Source organism: Acipenser ruthenus, chromosome 1 (genome assembly GCF_902713425.1).
Source record: "Acipenser ruthenus chromosome 1, fAciRut3.2 maternal haplotype, whole genome shotgun sequence".
NCBI classification, from domain to species: Eukaryota; Metazoa; Chordata; class Actinopteri; order Acipenseriformes; family Acipenseridae; genus Acipenser; species Acipenser ruthenus.
Genome location: NC_081189.1, coordinates 7,370,205 through 7,389,270, shown reverse-complemented (window position 1 = coordinate 7,389,270; position 19,066 = coordinate 7,370,205). Strand labels below are relative to the sequence as shown.

The 19,066-nt window shown below is 40.2% G+C and overlaps 1 protein-coding gene across 4 annotated transcripts in view; it reads right to left on the bottom strand.

The window, feature by feature from the left end:
- Positions 1-1,797: 1,797 nt before the first annotated feature.
- LOC117403740 (transcription factor TFIIIB component B'' homolog) overlaps positions 1,798-19,066 on the bottom strand; it is a 30,431-nt gene continuing 13,162 nt past the window's right edge. The window contains exons 13-33 of one of the 4 annotated variants that reach the window (XM_058989587.1): positions 18,222-18,393; positions 17,519-17,691; positions 15,713-16,145; positions 14,653-14,796; positions 14,226-14,271; positions 13,327-13,443; positions 12,921-13,155; positions 12,424-12,602; positions 12,072-12,243; positions 10,543-10,721; positions 9,974-10,130; positions 9,638-9,800; positions 9,463-9,525; positions 8,872-8,938; positions 8,135-8,321; positions 7,665-7,809; positions 7,218-7,251; positions 6,967-7,104; positions 5,858-6,530; positions 5,308-5,569; positions 1,798-3,798 (exon numbers count right to left, since the gene is read on the bottom strand). In XM_058989587.1, the coding sequence (XP_058845570.1) occupies positions 3,646-3,798; positions 5,308-5,569; positions 5,858-6,530; positions 6,967-7,104; positions 7,218-7,251; positions 7,665-7,809; positions 8,135-8,321; positions 8,872-8,938; positions 9,463-9,525; positions 9,638-9,800; positions 9,974-10,130; positions 10,543-10,721; positions 12,072-12,243; positions 12,424-12,602; positions 12,921-13,155; positions 13,327-13,443; positions 14,226-14,271; positions 14,653-14,796; positions 15,713-16,145; positions 17,519-17,691; positions 18,222-18,393 (3,892 nt within the window). In that variant the 3' untranslated portion in view covers positions 1,798-3,645. Of the gene's footprint in view, positions 3,799-5,307; positions 5,570-5,857; positions 6,531-6,966; positions 7,105-7,217; positions 7,252-7,664; positions 7,810-8,134; positions 8,322-8,871; positions 8,939-9,462; positions 9,526-9,637; positions 9,804-9,973; positions 10,131-10,542; positions 10,722-12,071; positions 12,244-12,423; positions 12,603-12,920; positions 13,156-13,326; positions 13,444-14,225; positions 14,272-14,652; positions 14,797-15,712; positions 16,146-17,518; positions 17,692-18,221; positions 18,394-19,066 lie in introns of all 4 variants that reach the window. The other 3 variants (XM_058989528.1, XM_058989624.1, XM_058989652.1) reach the window with 3 other exon arrangements.

The following is a 19,066-nucleotide window of genomic DNA, read 5'->3' as shown; positions in this document are numbered from 1 at the left end:
TCTTGCTGCATGACCCAGCTGCGCTTCAGCTTCAGCTCACAGACGGATGGCCTGACATTCTCCTGTAGAATTCTCTGATACAGAGCAGAATTCATGGTTCCTTCAATGATGGCAAGGAGTCCAGGTCCTGATGCAGCAAAGCATCCCCAAACCATGACACTACCATCACCATGCTTGACCGTTGGTATGAGGTTCTTACTGTGGAAGGCAGGATTTGGTTTTCGCCAGACATAACGGAGCCCATGTCGGCCAAAAAGTTCCACTTTTGACTCATCTGTCCATAGAACATTGTTCCAGAACTCTTGAGGATCATCCAGGTGCTTTTTGGCAAACTTGAGATGAGCATTCATGTTCTTCTTAGTGAGCAATGGTTTCCACCTTGCTACTCTGCCATGAATCTCATTTTTGCCCAGTGTCTTTCTGATGGTCGAGTCATGAACACTGACCTTAGCCAAGGCGAGAGAGGCCTGCAGATCCCTGGATGTTGTTCTAGGGTTCTTTGTGACTTCCTGGACAATTTTACGCCTGGCTCTTGGAGAGATTTATGCAGGGCTGCCACCCCTGGGAAGATTCACTACTGTCCCAAACTTTCTCCATTTGGACAATATGGCTCTGACTGTGGTTCGGTGGAGCCCTCGAGCCTTAGAATTGGCTTTGTAACCCTTTCCAGACTGATAGGCATCAACAACTTTGTTCCGGAGGTCTTCAGGAATTTCTTTTGTTCGTGGCATGATGTGCCTCTAGAACCTGTCTGCTGACAACTTCACTCTGATGTTAAGGGCCAAAGTTAGCCAGATTTATATTGGGCAGGGCTGGTCTAAATCAGGCCTGGTTGTTAACCAAAGTACTCAAGCAGCTGACCCTAATTATCCCTTTAATTGGGTTCAGTTAACTAGGAGGGGCAATAACTTTTTCACACCTGAAGTTTGCATGTTTGATTTACCTTGCACACCAAACAAATGAAAGAAGCACCAAACTTTCTCTCAGACTTCCTCTATATACTACTATAACCCACAAAAAAATCTGACCAAATACAATGTGAAAAATGGGCAAAAATGCAGAAAATCAGGCAGGGGGCAAATACTTTTTCACGGCACTGTGTGTGTGTGTGTGTGTGTGTGTGTGTGTGTATATATATATATATATATATATATATATATATATATATATAATAAAAGGTTGAGACCCAGTAAAACAAAACTGAATTAGTACAAAGACCATGTCTGTCTACTTCTGAATTCCTTTTCATATCACTTTACTTGGCATTTCATTTCTAGAGCCATGCACAGAGTAGATCTTAAAATATACACCCGATGTACTTTGTAAACCTCATAAGAAACACAGTTCTTATTTAGACATTGTCCTTGGTTACCAGCTGCCACCCTAGGGGGAAAACATTGTGCAATCTGTCTGGAAAGTGCAATACTGGCACCAGGAGGCAGCAGGCTGTTTTTAGTACAGCCACCACAATGTGCTGTGCCTTTTACCATCATACTGTTTGTCAATGGCTACGGAACTTGCAATTTCATTTGTTTTAAATGTGATATTTAATCCCAGGAAACTATCACCAGAATTAGGAAGTAACACCACAAGACTAAAAAAGAGAAAAGGAACTAGAACACAAAAACAGGAGGTGCCTACTTGTACCTTCTTTGACATGTAATAGCAACACTACCCCCACGTCTGGACATCCATACCACACTTTAGCCGAATGATCAATTTGCTTCCAATTCAGCTTTTTAAAAGTATTATTTTGTCCTTTAAGTCAAATAAAAACACAACAACAACAAAAAAAAAAACACTTGAATAAAAAACTGTTTATTAACATATTATACAGTCCAAGGAAACCATTTATTCAGTATTTCTTCCATACTAAGTGAAACATTCTCCAATTCCTGAATGCAAAGATCTTAAATGTCACTTTGGCTACTTTCAGATATCCCCAACAAATCAAATACAACATCATGCTCCTACACACCAGCCTCGAATATACACACTGTTAGCAGGATATGATAGTTCCATTTTAGATTGTTTTGCGACAATGGAACCATTTCATGTTGATATCTTTTTTTCTTGGTGGTGGGGTGTAAGAGTCTGAACGTTAAATGAAAGAACAGTACTGAGAGTCTGAGGTCCCAAGCACAGCAGCTGCTGAATGTGTGAACCCATTTTGATTGGCAAAGCTAGTTAAATAATCAGATGTTTATATAATTAAACAGGCACATTCGTGTATAAAAACATCTTCTCATGGCTTTCAACTAAACCAATTTCAATTTTCAAAGCTAGGTTATGTAGCTAGAGAGATTTACAGCATCCATTAATATCCAGATGTGTAATTAGGTACAACAACATATAAATAGTACTGTTACCGCATATCTAAAATACTTACATAAGTACACAATTGCTTGTATACAGAATATAAATAAGGGTTTTAGTGGTTCATTCACAAATATAATCGTTTCTGTCCCTTGGATATGACTCAGCATGTAAATAACTGGCAGAGACAGCTTTCAACTCCGTCAAGTGCTGTTTTTGAGTCAATGCTTTTAATGAAGTGTTCAATAAAAAATAAATTAAAACAACATATTTACACAGTATTTACAACATGTACTACAGTAAAGACAGCTGCAAGTCACCTTAAACAAAAAGACAAACAAACAAGCAAACCTAACAAGGGACACGACAGAGCCCTTCAAGTACCGTTCTGCATCAGTAAACTTGACGAGAGGATTTCAATATCATTACTGTTAATTAATTCTGAAGTCCATAAAAAGTAATTTGAATACTTTACTTAATCATTGTTTTAAGCGCAGTAGATTATGCTTCGAATTCCTTAATGTCTTTCTCATTCTAACCCAGCGAGTCCTTTCATTGGCGATTACGTTTGGATTTGGTTAAAGTTTCAACGTTTTCGGTAAAGTTCCCATATCTTTTTGAAAAGCAGGTTTTCTGTTGCTGTGTAGAAACGTTATGTGATTGCAGGATCATATTTACATGAGCAACATACTTTTTACTGCAGTAGGATGGTAATGGGCATTATATTTTGCTGTAATAATGCAAATGTACTTCGGCTACTGGAGTCGCTATTTTTAAATTACCGTAATGAAATATCAGGTGACCTACATTAAATAATTAGCTTGATAGATTCCGGAATTCATAATTCTCTTTTTGCAATAAAGTTTAATCAAATAAATATTGCAAAGTGGTAATCAATTAAGCAAGGGTCTTTGTTTCATTAATTTATTGTTTTTTTATACTTAGAGAAGAAAACTATCAGTGAATTTCGAATAAATGGTGAAAATCTATACAAACTGACGTTCAACAAATCTACTGTTATAATTGCTGCTGTGTGCAACTCTAATCTCTGCTTTCTGCGCATGAGCCACCGCTCCACTCAATCTCAATAGAAAACGTTCTCCCGAGCTCTCTGTTGATCCCATAACAAGTAAAGCTTTGTATTACTTGTAATTCTTTCAATACAGTTTCATATCACTAGCCAACAGGTGTGATTAATCAATGAAACCGATCATAGATTGCATGATTAACCGATCAAAAAAATAATAATAATAATAATAATAATAATTACACACATATATATATATATATTCCACAACCAGATCACAGTATCAATAACGATTCACATCATCAATCTGGATCGTCCACCTCTGTGAAGATGTCACTAAAGAAGTACTGTGAAATGCTGGTTGGCTCTTCATCTGCTGCAGAGTTCTTGGTACAGAAGACCTCCTCTATGTGAGGCTCTGAGGAGCAGCTTTCCGTCATGGGAAAATGTATTAACTAGGAAAAAATGAAAAAAAAAAGACAGAAAGTGACAATGATACTACAATAGAAATACAAAAAAAACACCAGCATCATCACACTATCAAAACGTTCCGGAGTTTAGAACACCAGCATGTCCTTTTCATTCTCTATTTAGATAAAATAATAAAATAATTAAAACTCAGAACATATTTTAATTTAAAAAAATGTTTATTGTTTTGGACTGCATACCATCCTTCAGTAGCATCTATTGCAAAGTGGCAAGTCCAGCAGTGTAAGCAGGACAGCTCTTTGTTTAGACAATCCCTTGACTATTAAATTGACCAATTAAAATGTCACAGATCAGGTATTTAATCAAAGTATAACCTCTAGTGGAGATTTTTAAATAAAAGGGGATTTTCTATTAAGAATCACTAAAGCCCCTTTCACACTGGCATGCTCTACAGGGTCAGAACCTACCCGGGTCGGGACCCGGTGTCATGCGGGTTGGCTACGCGATTTCACACTGCTTCTGATAAAGCAGGGTTGACCTGGGTGACAGACACAAGTACACAATACGTGTATCAATGCCCCGGAAGCAGCTTGTTATGGACGCTTCCATTTAAGCTTCTCTGGATTGAACCGTCGGCCCAAATGTTGATTAGAGCAAATGTTTCTACATCCCTGCTGCAATCTGGCTCATGGTGTGTCTCAAGCAACAACAATATATCTAAACAGAATAAACAGGAATGTTCTTTGCGGAAGTGAAACCTTCACGCAGGAGTGGCTGTTTGTTATTTCATTGGTTTACGAATGGCCGTCATGCATTTTGTCTCACTCAACCTGGGTCAAAGCGTGTCGACCCACATCCTGAGGTGAGTCACTGGGACCTGGGTATGACCCAGGTACGTGGTTTCACACTACTGTAACGCAGTTTATTATTTCCTGTTATTGGGGGTAGCGCGGGACTGTGACCCGGGTAGCCAGAACCCGTTTAGGAGTGCCAATGTGAAAGGAGCTTAAATAAGTAATAAGCAGAGAAATAGATTTTAGAATACATCTGATTGTTCTATATGCAGTTACCTTTTATTGCGCAGTATGGATGTTGATTAGACTAGCTGCATTTGTATGTTGCACACTTTATGTGTTGTATGCACTTGATGCACTGAATGTAATATGGTTTCGTTGAAGCTAGACACTGTACTGTTTTAGAAATAAAAATCAATGCCTGTCTGGGGACTATAGAGAAATGAGATATTCTGTCATGTTTGCATGGCATCAATGCTATAATTACATGTTGTCTCTGATAAATAAATCAAATCACCTCAGCTGTACCATTAAATCTCCTAATCTAGTTTACACAGCTGTAAACGGCTCCACCTGAGATTTTAATTTGCAAGACAGGAGGGCAAACTAATGCATCCTCCTGGAAATAGAGCGTTCCCCTTATTTACCTGCAGTGGAATGGCCTTCCAGGACTGCAGGGTGACTACCCCGGGTCTGATGGATATATCTGTGTGGACTGTGAATGCAAACTGTCACACTTACATGAGATGATGTGCTGCCGACTCCCTCTGCTGCTGGAGTGCTGCTGCTGGACGCACACAATCCGATTCCTGCTGAAGGTGGGCTCACTGCGGAGGACTCAGAGGAGAGATCCACTGCAGGGGCACTAGCTGTCCTTTTTCTATCTAATCTAGCAGTATTAATCTGTGGTTTCTGGGATGATGTCCGGTGAGGCTTAGGGGCATTATCGGAGCTACTCTTCTGGGAAATGAAAGATAAAAACCCTTTGGGTTTCCGTCCAGGCCTGAGGGAGGGGGAAGAAAAAATGGACACATTCAGCTTCCAAAGCATTACAAACACTCTGAGCAGTTAACAAGAATGTGTTTATTATTGTCCTGTCAAAACTATGATGAAATGCACAATAGCAAATGGTAAACCATCAGTGGCTATTCCCTATACAGACACTACAGCAAGCACAGGAATACATCTGTATGTACTGTCCACGTCCACTATATATCGGATAGTCATATAAAGCAATGCTCCTCTAGTCAATACTCCTGCGGTTCATGACAACTAAGCCTGACAGCCATACCTTATTAATGGGGTTCCAGAAGGAGGTAGTGTGTTTGGTGTGCTGGGAGTCAGGTGCTCTCCTGCACCAATGTTTTCAATGCTTGGTTCTGCGGTTTTCACACTGCTATTGCTGGCCTCTTTTCCTTCATGCTGGCTACACTCCTCTTGTGTAGTCTGCTGCTCTGCAGGTTGTGGAAGATGTGTGCAGCTGGCAGTCTCTGCTGGCAGGGGGCGCTCTTGTGTAGTCTGCTGCTCTGCAGGTTGTGGAAGATGTGTGCAGCTGGCAGTCTCTGCTGGCAGGGGGCGCTCTTGTGTAGTCTGCTGCTCTGCAGGTTGTGGAAGATGTGTGCAGCTGGCAGTCTCTGCTGGCAGGGGGCGCTCTTGTGTAGTCTGCTGCTCTGCAGGTTGTGGAACAGGTGTACAGCTGGCAGTCTCTGCTGGCAGGGGGCGCTCTTGTGTAATCTGCTGCTCTGCAGGTTGTGGAACAGGTGTACAGCTGGCAGTCTCTGCTGGCAGGGGGCGCTCTTGTGTAATCTGCTGCTCTGCAGGTTGTGGAAGAGGTGTACAGCTGGCAGTCTCTGCTGGCAGGGGGCGCTCTTGTGGTTCTATGTGCACAACCTTCAAAGCCCCACGAGCCCTAGTGCTCACTGCAGGCTTCTTTTTCAAGGTGTTGGGTTTTACATGCAGCTTTCCTGAAATGCAGATAATCCACTAATTACACAACTGCAGTAGAAATGAGAGTTTGTGAACAAAAACAACAAATCCCTGGGAGCATAATGTAAGAGGAATGTGTATTACTGATATGTCCAGATGTTAAAACAACATGGCATTACTTATTTATTTAAATTAGACAACAATGGTAATAAAAATTAGTTAAGAATTAAACATGGCTGTGCACCATATATTAAACTCAAAAGTTTCTCTTTAATAAAAAAAATAAAAATAAAAAAAGACCTCAATCTGGTCAATGATCAGAGGGTAGTAAAAGAGAACCCACCCCATTTCAACAGAGAATTGTATTGTACTAAAACAAAGGTATGCAAATACCTTGTCATTTACTACCTATACATGTAAGTGTATGTACAAGTGGAGTGGGACACACTCTGTAAAGACTACAGCATAACACACCTCTTCTTGCCCTCCCTGGCGGTTTGTTCTTTTGCCTGGATTGCTGAACGGCATTGCTGCTCGTCTCAGCACTGTCAGCTTCAGCAGCTGCTGGGAAATCCTCCACTGGCTCCAAGGTAATGCTCACATATTCCTCGTCTAGAAAAAGGGGTTTTTAGACATTTAGAATATGTTTACCAACATTTTTGTAATACAGTTCATATCTATATGCGACAAATAAAATGTGTTAAGTAAATAAATAAAACACTTACCACCCAAGTCTGTCGTGAGATCTTTCACATGTGCCTGCCAAAACAAAAAGTCAATGTCAAGAACAAGTATTTCCAAGCCTTTATACTCTTACTTTCTGTTTAGGAGCATGCAACTCATCACACATTGGATCTGTCTTGGCCAAGCTTCATGCAGGATCACTTCGGCTGGACAACTGTGTTACCATGTGCGGTTCAGTTTCACGTATGTGATTTACATTTTTGTAGGACAAGGAGAACCACCCGTTTATTCTCTCAAGGACCGATGCATAGCTTGAGAATAGCAACTTGAAGCAAATGCTAAACAACAAGCATCTTAAAAATGACCCTGGTCACACTCAATTGCACGGTTCTACAGTGACACGTGGAGGAATCGGGATCCTGAAGAGCTAGCTTCACATGGGCGTGGTAGTTTGCATTTACTGCACTAATGTTCTGGTGAAGACATACCGAAGTTGCAGGAAGTTCTTTGGGTTTTTCCTCTTCACCACTCCTGTAGACAGGTTGTGAAAACTGATCCAAGGAAACTATCCCTGCATCCTCAGTGCATCCAGACATTGAGTAGGACTCTACTTCCACTGCTTCTGAAACTAGACTAGAGGATGGAGGAAGAAAAACACACACACAAAATAATGAAGGATTTGTTTGCTCTTTTTATCGGCTGCATTACAGCCCACTGGTGTGCCACTTTATGCAAGGGACGTCAAGATAGAGACACCCCCCCCCCCAAACCGTTGCAAATCTCTACAGTGCAGGCAACTCCTACTATACTCTTAAATGTAAGCTTCATATATAACTAAATGGGGTACCACCTATTAAACCCAGTGAAGAGCTATGAACACCTTATCCACCAACCTAACCACACCAATCAAAAGGGGAGAAGGAGGAGGAGGAAAAAAATAAAAGTATTTTTCTCTTACCTCTGTGTTTCAGGGAGTTCTGCAGGCACATGATCTACAAACACAGGGGAGGAGAGAAGCTCTGCTGAGATTGTGCTCAAAGAACTTGTGCTGTCATCATACTCCCCCAGCAAGGAAGGTGGGATTTCAAACAATGTAAGTATAAAAGTTGGTTCTTGCTGTGGGAATTCATTTGCTGCAAGGCTCCCTAGAAAATGAAATCAAGATTCATTAAAGTTATAAAATACTATCTACTAATGGTTTATATTGCTATACAATTAGGCAATATTTCAGCACTACAAGCTGCATAAAAAAGTTTTGCAGATTTAAATGTTGGCGTCAGGGATCTCTTGCTAATTTTAGTGTTCGTCGGTCTCCCAACAAGCTTTGCTTTATTCTCTTCGTCTCGTCATCATCATCATCAACAGTCATCTGCTATCTTAGTCACGTATAAGGATTTTCGTCCTCTCCTCATTGTTGACCAAATTAAAAACAGCTTGTGAAGCAATATTTCCGCCATTGATTCCGTCAACGAAATGAACATTGGTCACAACACAGGGTTGCAAAACAAAAAGGTTGAATGACAGAAGCATGCATATGGATACAGGGATGGAAATAAGACTCCTATTGCATTGCAGACTGATCCATTCCTGGTTTTACTGAGTTTAATAAAGACACACCTGAGCTCTTTTCCTATAAACTGTGGTGACTTAAACATACATGAGGATAACAGATGAAACGTAGAAAAACAAACATACCTTCTGTGTTTTGTGAGATAACTGATGTACTGGGATTTTCATCAGCTTTGGGGCTTCTGACTTCAGCCTGGAAAGACCCATCATTCATTAACTCTCTTGTCAGTCAAATGCACACAGAATTTATAAGATCATAAGCAAGTGGAGGATTGTTAAGGTCATATACCTGTATCATGGCATGACCATTGGCTACTGATTCTGAACACTGATGGTCCATTTAAGAGCCTTAAACACAGTGCAGTTACAGCAGTGAGCCACCTGGTGGCAGCTTTGTCTTGTGTGAAAAGTATTTAGGATTTAGCACAGAGCCTCGTCTGTCTTCCAGTTAGTTACAGGTTTAGCATCTTCGTCTTGCATGGAAGAAGCTGACCGGTGCACATGACACATAAGTGGTACAATACCGGAGGGTATATACTAGAATAAGTGCTACAAAGCAATCGAGTCACCAACTTACCCCCTTGTCAAGCTGGTAAAAGCTACTGTCACTAAATTACTGAGGCAGCCGTAAGCAGAAATAATAACAAAAAAAAAAAATACAAAATGCATTATTAAAAAAACAAACAAACAAACACCTTTTCACAAGATTGCACTGACCTTTTTTGATACAGGAGAATCCAATGTTGAAACCGTTCCATCCTCTGGAATGGCATTTTGTTCCTAAGAAACAGAACAACCAAACAAAACTAATAATTTCAAAGAACAGTGCTGTCTAGACTCAAGCCTTGGCAGTGTGCATTTACAAAGCTGAGAACACATTCTCTCATCTCACCTGTCCAGTGCTGGCTGCTGCAGAGGCATCCTTCTCTGGAGGGATCCTGCTTCTGAGCTTTCCACTGAGATTAGGTTTAGGTCTTCGAAGTGGTGCCTTTGCTGGTCTTTTCTCAACTCTTTCATCCTCACCTGTTGGTTTAGGCAGACTTTCCAATGCAGGTCTTCTGAAAAACATATTCATTTAAACACAACATATTATTGGTGTTTTCGAGAACACTAACATGCAACAGGTTAATCTCAGATCTTGAGGTATATTCTTTCACCCACATGTTTAACCATGAAGGACTGGGATTTTAGAATGGGAATATTGGTATATTCTTCACGGTTTCCTTACATGCTAGTGTCATCTTGTTTCAGTCCTTCTGCAGAGGATGATGAGTCCTTGTCACCCAGTTTCTCTGGAACACCTTCATCTCTGCTGCTGTCACACTTCTTGCCATCTACAGTACAATGAGGCGCAATGTCCACTGCAGGGCTACTTGATGCACCACCTAAAGAGGATACAGCAAGGTACAAGTTCACAGTAAGCCATCAGTGCGTCAGAAAGCTTAGCTGTGTATAATAAACCCTGCTGGAAATACATTAGGACTGCTGGTGCTCCTGGAACGACTCAAAAGTAACCCAAATAAGAATGAACACCAGGCCTTATCCACAAAACCTGGGCTTCACCTAAAGCCTGTAATTAATTTAAATAAGGGTTGATATTCGTGAAACTTTTTCTCCGCTGTTTCTAAAGAAGGTTTGGATAATATTCTGTGTTTCAACACAACACGTTCTTAAACACTCTGGGAAATGTGTGAAAACGTGGACCACCATGCTGCCAAAACTATCAAGCACGGCACACAACACGGAAGCCTTTTTTGTTGTTGCTACTGTAATATTCTCTCTGCCATCCTCACTTGCCTTTACCACAGCTGTCCTGTCCCGAGTCACTCTGGGGGTGTTTAGTCTTGAGACTCCTGGGCTGTGTTGTTTTTCCACCCAGGTTGGGTTTAGGCTTTGGGAACCTGCTTCGTCTGCCTCTCTCCTGGTTTTGGCTCGGTGTCTCAGAACCGTGAGATACTTCAGGTGCATTAACAACACTACAAAATAGAGTTGTATATGTAACTGAGCAACACATGCATCTTTTATATATTATATATATAAGATGCATGTCTACAAATCGATGTCTACAATTATTTATTTCTGCAATTTTTTTGCAAAACTCCAAAATTGCCAATTCAAAAGTATTCATACCCTGACAAGGAAAATGAAATTAATAGCTAGTTGTGGCACCTTTAGCAATAATAGCCTCTTTTAAACGATTAGGATATTTGTCAATGAGCTTTTGGCATGATTCTTTGGTGATTTCTAACCATTCTTCAATGCAAAATTGTTCCAGTTCATTCAAATTCCGAGGACTTCTCTAGTGCACTGCCTTCTTCAACTCATACCAAAGATTCTCAATCAGATTTAGATCGGGACTTTGACAAGGCATTCCAGAACCTTGATTTTATTATTTTTAGCCATTCTACAAAAGTAGATTTTGAAGTGTGTTTTGGATCGTTGTTGTGTTTGAACGTCCAGTTGTGCTTTAAACCAAGTTTGGTAGCGGAGGGTTTCAGATGACTGGCCAATATCTTGGAATCCATTTTACCATGTACTGGAACTAAATTTCTTGTGCCATTAGAGGAAAAACAGCCCATAGAATGATATTACCACCTCCATGCTTGACAGTAGGTATGATGCTCTTTTCTTTGTACGCCTCACCAGACTTTCTTCAAACGTAACAACTATCAAAGTGACCAAATAGCTAGATTTTTGTTTCATCGCTCCACAAAACCTTTGACGAGAACTCTTCCAGAACGAAGGAGCGTTGTGACAGTACCATGAGTCTTGTACTTCTTGACAATAGGAACAATAGTTGAAATTGGGATACTCAAATGCTTGGAAATCTTCTTGTATCCTTCTCCAGCTTTATGAAAATAAATAATTTTCTGCCTAAGGTCTTCAGATAGCTCTTTATTTTTTCCCATATTGACTTATTGGTAATGACAGTAATCATCCTATGCCTAACTTATTTTCTCTAAGAATATTCATCTACAATCCAGCATTTTCTTGACTTTTCTAGAATTAGGTTCTGCATTATCATATTGAAATGTCTAGCACCTTGTAGACAATACTATCATAGCATCTAAGGGTATGAATACTTTTAAATTATCATTTTTGAAGTTTTGCAAAAAAAAAAAAAAAAATGCTGAAATAATTAACTGTAGACATCTATTTCTTGTAACTTTTTTTCCTCATCCACAAAACCAAAACTTTTGCTACAAAAGATTTTTCCGACAATTATTTGTTTGAGAAATTTCTAGAAATTATACATTTCCATAGGGTTATGTAAACTTTTGACTACAACTGATTATATACATATTGTTGGAATCCTTTGAACTTACATATTAGTGCCATCTTTTCTCAGTCCCTCTTCAGAGGATGATAAAGATGATGCCTTGACCTCCCTCAGTTCTTTTGAAACTCCTTCATCTTTACAGCTGTCAACTTCACTCTCTTTTTCCTCTGCAGGCTTTTGTTGAACAATGTGCACTTCAGCCTTCCGTGATGCATCTCCTAAGGTGGAGACAATGTGATAGGATACAAATCTTTTTCTTAAAGGGTATTTTGACAGGAAATAGTCATAAGAAGCAACCATTATTAGTCTTTCATTAAAAGAAAAAAAACAACAAAACAAAAAGGAAACACTAGTTTTGTTGCTGATACTGTAATATTCTCACTGCCATCCTCACTTGCCTTTATCACAGCTGTCCTGTCCCGAGTCACTCTGGGGGGGTTTAGTCTTGAGACTCCTGGGCTGTGTTGTTTTTCCACCCAGGTTGGGTTTAGGCTTTGGGAACCTGCTTCGTCTGCCTCTCTCCTGGTTTTGGCTCGGTGTCTCAGAACCGTGAGATACTTCAGGTGCATTAACAACACTACAAAAACAGAAACATCATTACATGGCGGATCTTTATGAGGTGCATGTTTTAATATGCCCTTACCAGATATAGCAGTTTGTCAGTATTGTGTAGTGCAACCACTTTCTAAAACCACTGTCACTAAAGACATTTACTGTTATATAAAAAATAAAAAAACATGCAGAGCATGGGATTATGTCTCTGAAATTATACTTGAGGTGAAACTAAGCATTAGCTGAATATATAAAAAAAAATAAAAAAGAGAGGAAGAGATGAGCAATGGGTCCAAACAAACACAAGCATTGCAGTGCAATGCACAGTACAGGCTTTACAAACCCGATGGTGTTGGCAGCTTCATCCAGTGTGCATGGGTCTCTTAATGCCTGTGCACTCCCTGCCGTCTCCTCGCTTGGTGTCTCTGAAGGAGCTTCATGAAGGACCTGAGTAGTGGCCTCACAAGTCACAGCCTGAGAATGGGCAGGCTGCACTGAATCCTGGCTCACTGTGGCTGCCTTTTCCACCTCCACGAGCCCAGGTTTCAGTGCCTGGCATGGAGGCTCCTCACTGACACCTTGATGAAACAGCAAAACCACTCAATGTGAAAACTCTGATGAAAGTCAGAGCAGCACTTCCTTAAGCAATATAACCCTGATTAGAGGTCATTACTATCTGGTAGCTGACTTTGCTGGGAAGGTTAGAGTGACCAAGGTTATAAGAAGACTAGAATGTGTACCAGTATTACCTGAACCATTATCTCCAGGACCGGCTGCAGAGGAAGGCTGAGACACAAGGTCCTTCTTCACTTCCAGACAGCTCCTATCAGAGTCTGTATTGCTATCATTCACTGGCAGAGAGTTATCTGGACAAAATAGAAATATTAGGCTTAAAAAACCCTAGCATGCACACTGGCACACAATGTTACATGCTATAAACTTTATATTTCACATGCTGTCATTAAAACAAAACTGAAAATTCATAAAAGCTGTGACACGCACCACTTCTAAACACCACTTTGTTTTGGCATCATATATACACTTTTACACAATGAAATTAGGCTACTTTTGGCAAACATAAAATACTCAGGAGCTGTTCTTCAGTTCTAGTTGCAATCTACAGTAGATCAAAGAGTCATGACACAATGAAAAGCCAGTGCCATCAAGTTTCCTGTTGTTAATCCAGTAATGCACTGCTGTGCACTGGATGCTGTTAGCAACTACTAATATAAAGGCACTTTGGATGATCTACATCACGGGGGGCCAACGTTGGTCCTTTCACTCCTGGTCTTTGTTCCAGCCCTGTTCTAAATGGTTTAATCAAACCAATTAAGCCTCCACCCAGACCCTGAAGTAGTTGATTTTATCGTTTTAGCTGTTAAACCTGGAGTGGAATGGATCTCCAGGACCGTGCTGGACACCCCTGGACCTGGTCTACATAATGCATACATCTAGGCATCCAACTAGAATTAAAAGAGCAGTTCCTAAGCTCATAATCAAAGCACCTTCACACAGACCAAGCATACAATATCAGAGCCATTACAGGAACAACTTTGCATTATCAAACATCAAAAAAGCAGCAGTTAAAAAAACACAAGACAATGTAATGAAGCATCTCCCACTTTAAAAGCAGTATTTATAAAATTACCTTTGTTACCTTCATCCTTCTCTGGAGTGGAAACTTCAACCACATCCTGAAAATATTAAGAATTAGAAACCCTTCAATAAGAAACTGGCTAAACACAAGATAACAAGCACACAAACGTTGTGAGAATTAGTAATCAGAATTTATGGCATGAAGAACAATGAGAATAGGCGGATTAGATGGGTATTGTATGAGTTACACTGCTATTTAATGAGCGTAACCAACATACAAAGGTCAATGCCAGAGCAGAAAAAAAAGCAATACAAAAAACAATGTGAAGCTCTTTAGTCTTTAAAGCACAGCAGCTGTGAAACTAGCACAGCTGTAGTTCTGTACGGCAAGTTCGACATGTTCAGCTGTTTGTATTTTAAACATCTTGTGAAAGTTTTAAAACGCTATCCCTGTAAAAGAAACAAAAAATGTAACTTACTACCAATAAATGCAAGCAGTTTTCTGTGACTGCTGCCTCCACTGGACTCTGGTCTAGTGACTGGCTGCACACACTGTCACTGTGGTGCAGGTGCTCTGGTTCAATAGTACAACGCGTGTCAGGGACACTGACTGAGAGTTCCAGCTGTGTGGATAAAGGCACATACAAACACTATGGTTATGGAAAATGAAAAGACAAAAAGAAAGCTAAGAAAGAACAATGAAAGGAAATGGAAAGGCGATGATGGAATAAAACATAACTCGCATACAACAAACTTACCTTAAATAACCTGGCTTCTACTATACGAAAAGGTAATCCACTTTTATACACTGAACTGTGAAAGGGTATTTATTGAAGACAGAAACGATGGGCACTATACACAAAACATTAAGGACTGTAAGGACAGTTTTATTTTTTAAATAGTTTAAATATTCTATAATGCTAAGCAGTGCTTTGAAAAATGAGAATAAACTAATCCTCTCAAATTCGGAAAAGGTACCACGAACTGCTAACTTTATTGAAGTTCCTTAATTCTGTGAATGGGTCCCGATATTTCTGTGCAAGGTATCTTTCCGAAATTACTATTTTTGCAAACAGCCGAGCTAGTGTCATCATTGAGCTGAGCTAATTCTCATTTCACAACCTTCAAAAAGAACTTGGTCAAATCAAAGGCAAACATTTTGACAAAGTATTAGACATTGCATTTGGCATTGGTGTGAAGGCTGTTTTACATGTAGGTAAGGAATAAGTCGAACATGGATAAGTTTGAAAAAAAACTAAAAACAATTCATATATGACTTATTCCATGCATGAGCTACTGTGCAATATGCACCATTCAACCAAGGCTATGTCTAAAACATGTACAATTATTTCAATAGGATCAAAGACAGACTCTTCACGCTTTGGGGTGTAGATCACATTTCTATATAAGAATGTGAACCAAAACTAATTTCGATATTAAAAGACGACAACGTCTAGTCTTTGTCGCTGAATTTACAAAAGGTTTTTGAATAATATTTTGAAATCTTTTAATATGAAATGATAAAAGGGCGGCCCGTACCTCCTCCATTGTTTCCTCCACCTGAGCTGGGACGGGCGCTGGCGAGCGCAGGCTGACGGGCACAAACGCAGGGGCCTGGTTCACCTCCTCTGGGTTCATGGAAAAGGAATCCCCTTCCTCCTCCATTACTGACTCTCCCTCCTCATCTGAATTCTCTTCAGTCTCTTTCACAGATGCCCTCAAGGTCACCAGCGCGGTCTTCCCGGGTCTCGGGTCCTTCTTCTGATCCCTCCCCTTCAGGGTGCTGGGTTTAGGTTTCTGGGACTGTGGAGGACGACCTCTTCCTCTCCTTTGGGGCGAGGCTGTCTCAGAGGGTGGGGAGGCAGGGGGCGAGGCTGCCTCCGAGGGTGGGGAGGCAGGGGGCGAGGCTGCTGGAGGTTCATCATCTTCGGGCTGTTTCAGATGCGAGGACAATTTAGGTATTCTTCCGGATCTACAGTGAATAAAATGAGGAAGAAGTATTATTCTGTTAGTAAGTCTGCCACATGCATGGACATTTTAGGGCTGCTATTTTGAGTTAATAAAAAACGGTAACCTTTTTTCATTGAATCCTTATCTCTGGCATCATTGTTTCCCCCCTAGAAAATCCAAAAATTGTAAGTTTTTTCAAGAATATTTTGCGACTGAATAGATTATAACATGTATTTCCTGATGCAGTAGCTACAGTATAACGACCTGGGAATGACAGACTGATAATTTTTTTCTATGTAGCATAAAGTTGAAAGAATCAGCGCTCCAGGGTCATAGAGTAATTTACTCTCCAATTTAAACACTATGCAAGTAAAATGTATTTTGCGTGAGTAAAATGCAACATTAAGTAATGGGCACTTTCAATAAATACAGTATATACTTTAATGCTAACTTATAGGGTATGCATTATTTACAGCCTTACATTTTAACTGTAATGTTACTCTGAACTACTGTACAAAAACTTGGGTGTTACAATAAAAACGTCCCTTTCCTTATTTTCCACCTGAAAAAAGTATTTTGCGCAGCCATTTAGTCCTGCCTTAATATTCTAGTCTGAGAAGTTGCTACTCTCAATGTAGTTAGCTACAGCGTTCACAGTGTCTCCTCCTAATAGTACTAGGCTGTTACAGTTGTTTTCTGTAAATCGTCCTTTCTCTCTCCCTTTCCAAGTCAACAGACATGCTCCCTAAGAAATTTAAAACAAAAATTTGATAATATTGCATTCCTTTATGATCACCTTGCTATAGTAATATAAAGCATCCCCAACTTTCTCCAAACCAGAATATTGTATTTATTACATAGATTTATCTTCAAAAAATGTTACTGACTAAATTGGTAGGTTAGGTTAAGGGGGACCGAGAAATCCTAAGGATCAAGTATCCAGTTGCTGAATCACCAGTAACAAACACGCATTGAAGTGGAGTGCATTCAACCGTATTTTTTTTACTGAAAACCCATAACTATTGGTCACGTGTTTCTGCAATTCCCAGGCAGGCTACAGTTAGCTGTCCGGGCACCGCTGTGATCCATTCTCTAGCTACCATATGCAGTGCAGTGCATATCTGGAGCGCTGGTCACAAGATTAAAATAGCATTTGCCATTTAAATGATTTATGAATGTGCAACTTTTCTTACATTGAAAGAGACACTAAAATCAAAACACTGGAAAGCTGTCTCAAGGGCTTTCACTGTGGTCTTATCCTCTTGTCCGTGCAGAGATTTGGTCTTGGTTGTCGTCGATTCAAAGAGTTTCATTTTCAAAATCTGTTAATATTGAGGACTTATGAATGTAACAAATGTATAATTATCGTGGTCAAAAGGCTTAGGGGATCTTTACCTAGTGGGCTTGTGTAACATTTTCTTTTGAATGGCAGTAATATCATGTTCCTCCTCCTCTGTCTCCTGAATGCCACTGGAGGGCTGCCGGTCTCGAGTGGTACTCCTCTTCAGATGTGACGTTGCTGTACCCTCAATGGCAGAGTCTATATAGTGGGGCTCAGCTGCTTGTTCCTTTTGGAAAGAATCAGACAGGTTAAATACCATACCAATTAAAAACTATACACCTATCAGCCCCCCGTCATTGCTGTAAGATTGTGTGACACATTCGGTTTTAAATCACAATGGAGTAACGACAGAAGAGTCGGAAATCAAAATCCAATGGAGACTCTTGCTTGGTTTGCTGTTCTAACAACACGTTCAGCCATGAAGAGAGAGACATCTGAGACAGACGGCATCATCTGAAAATCCCCCTGAGATTTGTTGATGCCCAATTCATGAGTGTAACAATATTTCCAATAAACACTCCCCCCACCCCCCAGAGCAATATTAAGTTCAGCTATCTTGCACAACTCATTTACTTGTTTAAGTCAGATTCCTTTTTTACTGTAGTTTCTACGTAGGCCCCTGTGATGAACATTTATTTATGCCTGAACCTGTTGCAAGCAAAGGATTACTTTACTGTGAAACCCTGAATACATAACTCTACGTATAAGTACTGTACGTACAAAATGCAAGAAGAATAAATAAACAAACTCTAGTACATGGCTTATAAAGTGTGACGCCTGTGAAAGCTCATTGGGTTTGTCGACAGCAGCTTTTGCCCCCCTCTTGGTTGCCAGTTTGAGGCAGGGTTTTGGTTTCTGCAGCCGTGAACGTTGGCCCAGCTTGGGTGTTTCTGCAGCTTCTGGTCCTGCAGTCTCCTCTGCCGGGCCACTGTTTGGATTACAAGATAATCAGGGTCAGTCATCCATGTCACAGCTAACAGAGGAGCACACATCATTTGTATTGACTACATCTCTTGCATTGCATTATATTTAGGCTTGCTACTATTCAATTTTTTTTTGTCAAATCGGCGATTAATAGACGTTTATTTTAGAAAGAATTTACCGGTTTTTTCTATCTTTATTTTTTCATTCAAGCAGAGAATGGGTGAAATCGACCATTATGCTTCATAGAAACAGACTTTTTATGCCACTGAGAAACGTCTCATTTAGCGCAACCCCTTTATCATATTCAACATGCAACAAAACCATGGTTACCAACATTCTAATTGAAATAACGTTCAGTCACAGCAGAGCTAAACCTTGTACAGATATAAATCCTACACACACTTAAAAATTGTCTCAAATAAACCGTAGAAAACGCAATATAAAAGTGTATTACACAGACTTTTATAGCATAGATTTACAAGTAAAAATAATACGCACAGAACAAAACATTAGATAGCTGAACAGAACTAACTTGCACTTATTATTCAGAGTCTGAGCTCTCCCTGTCCTGCTTCAGGCTCAGCACAGCTGGACTCGGAGTCACTGGAAGGCAAGGCAGACGGGCCCACTTCGTCCTGCCGCGGAGACTTCAGCTGTCAGTCAGGGTATTGTGCACA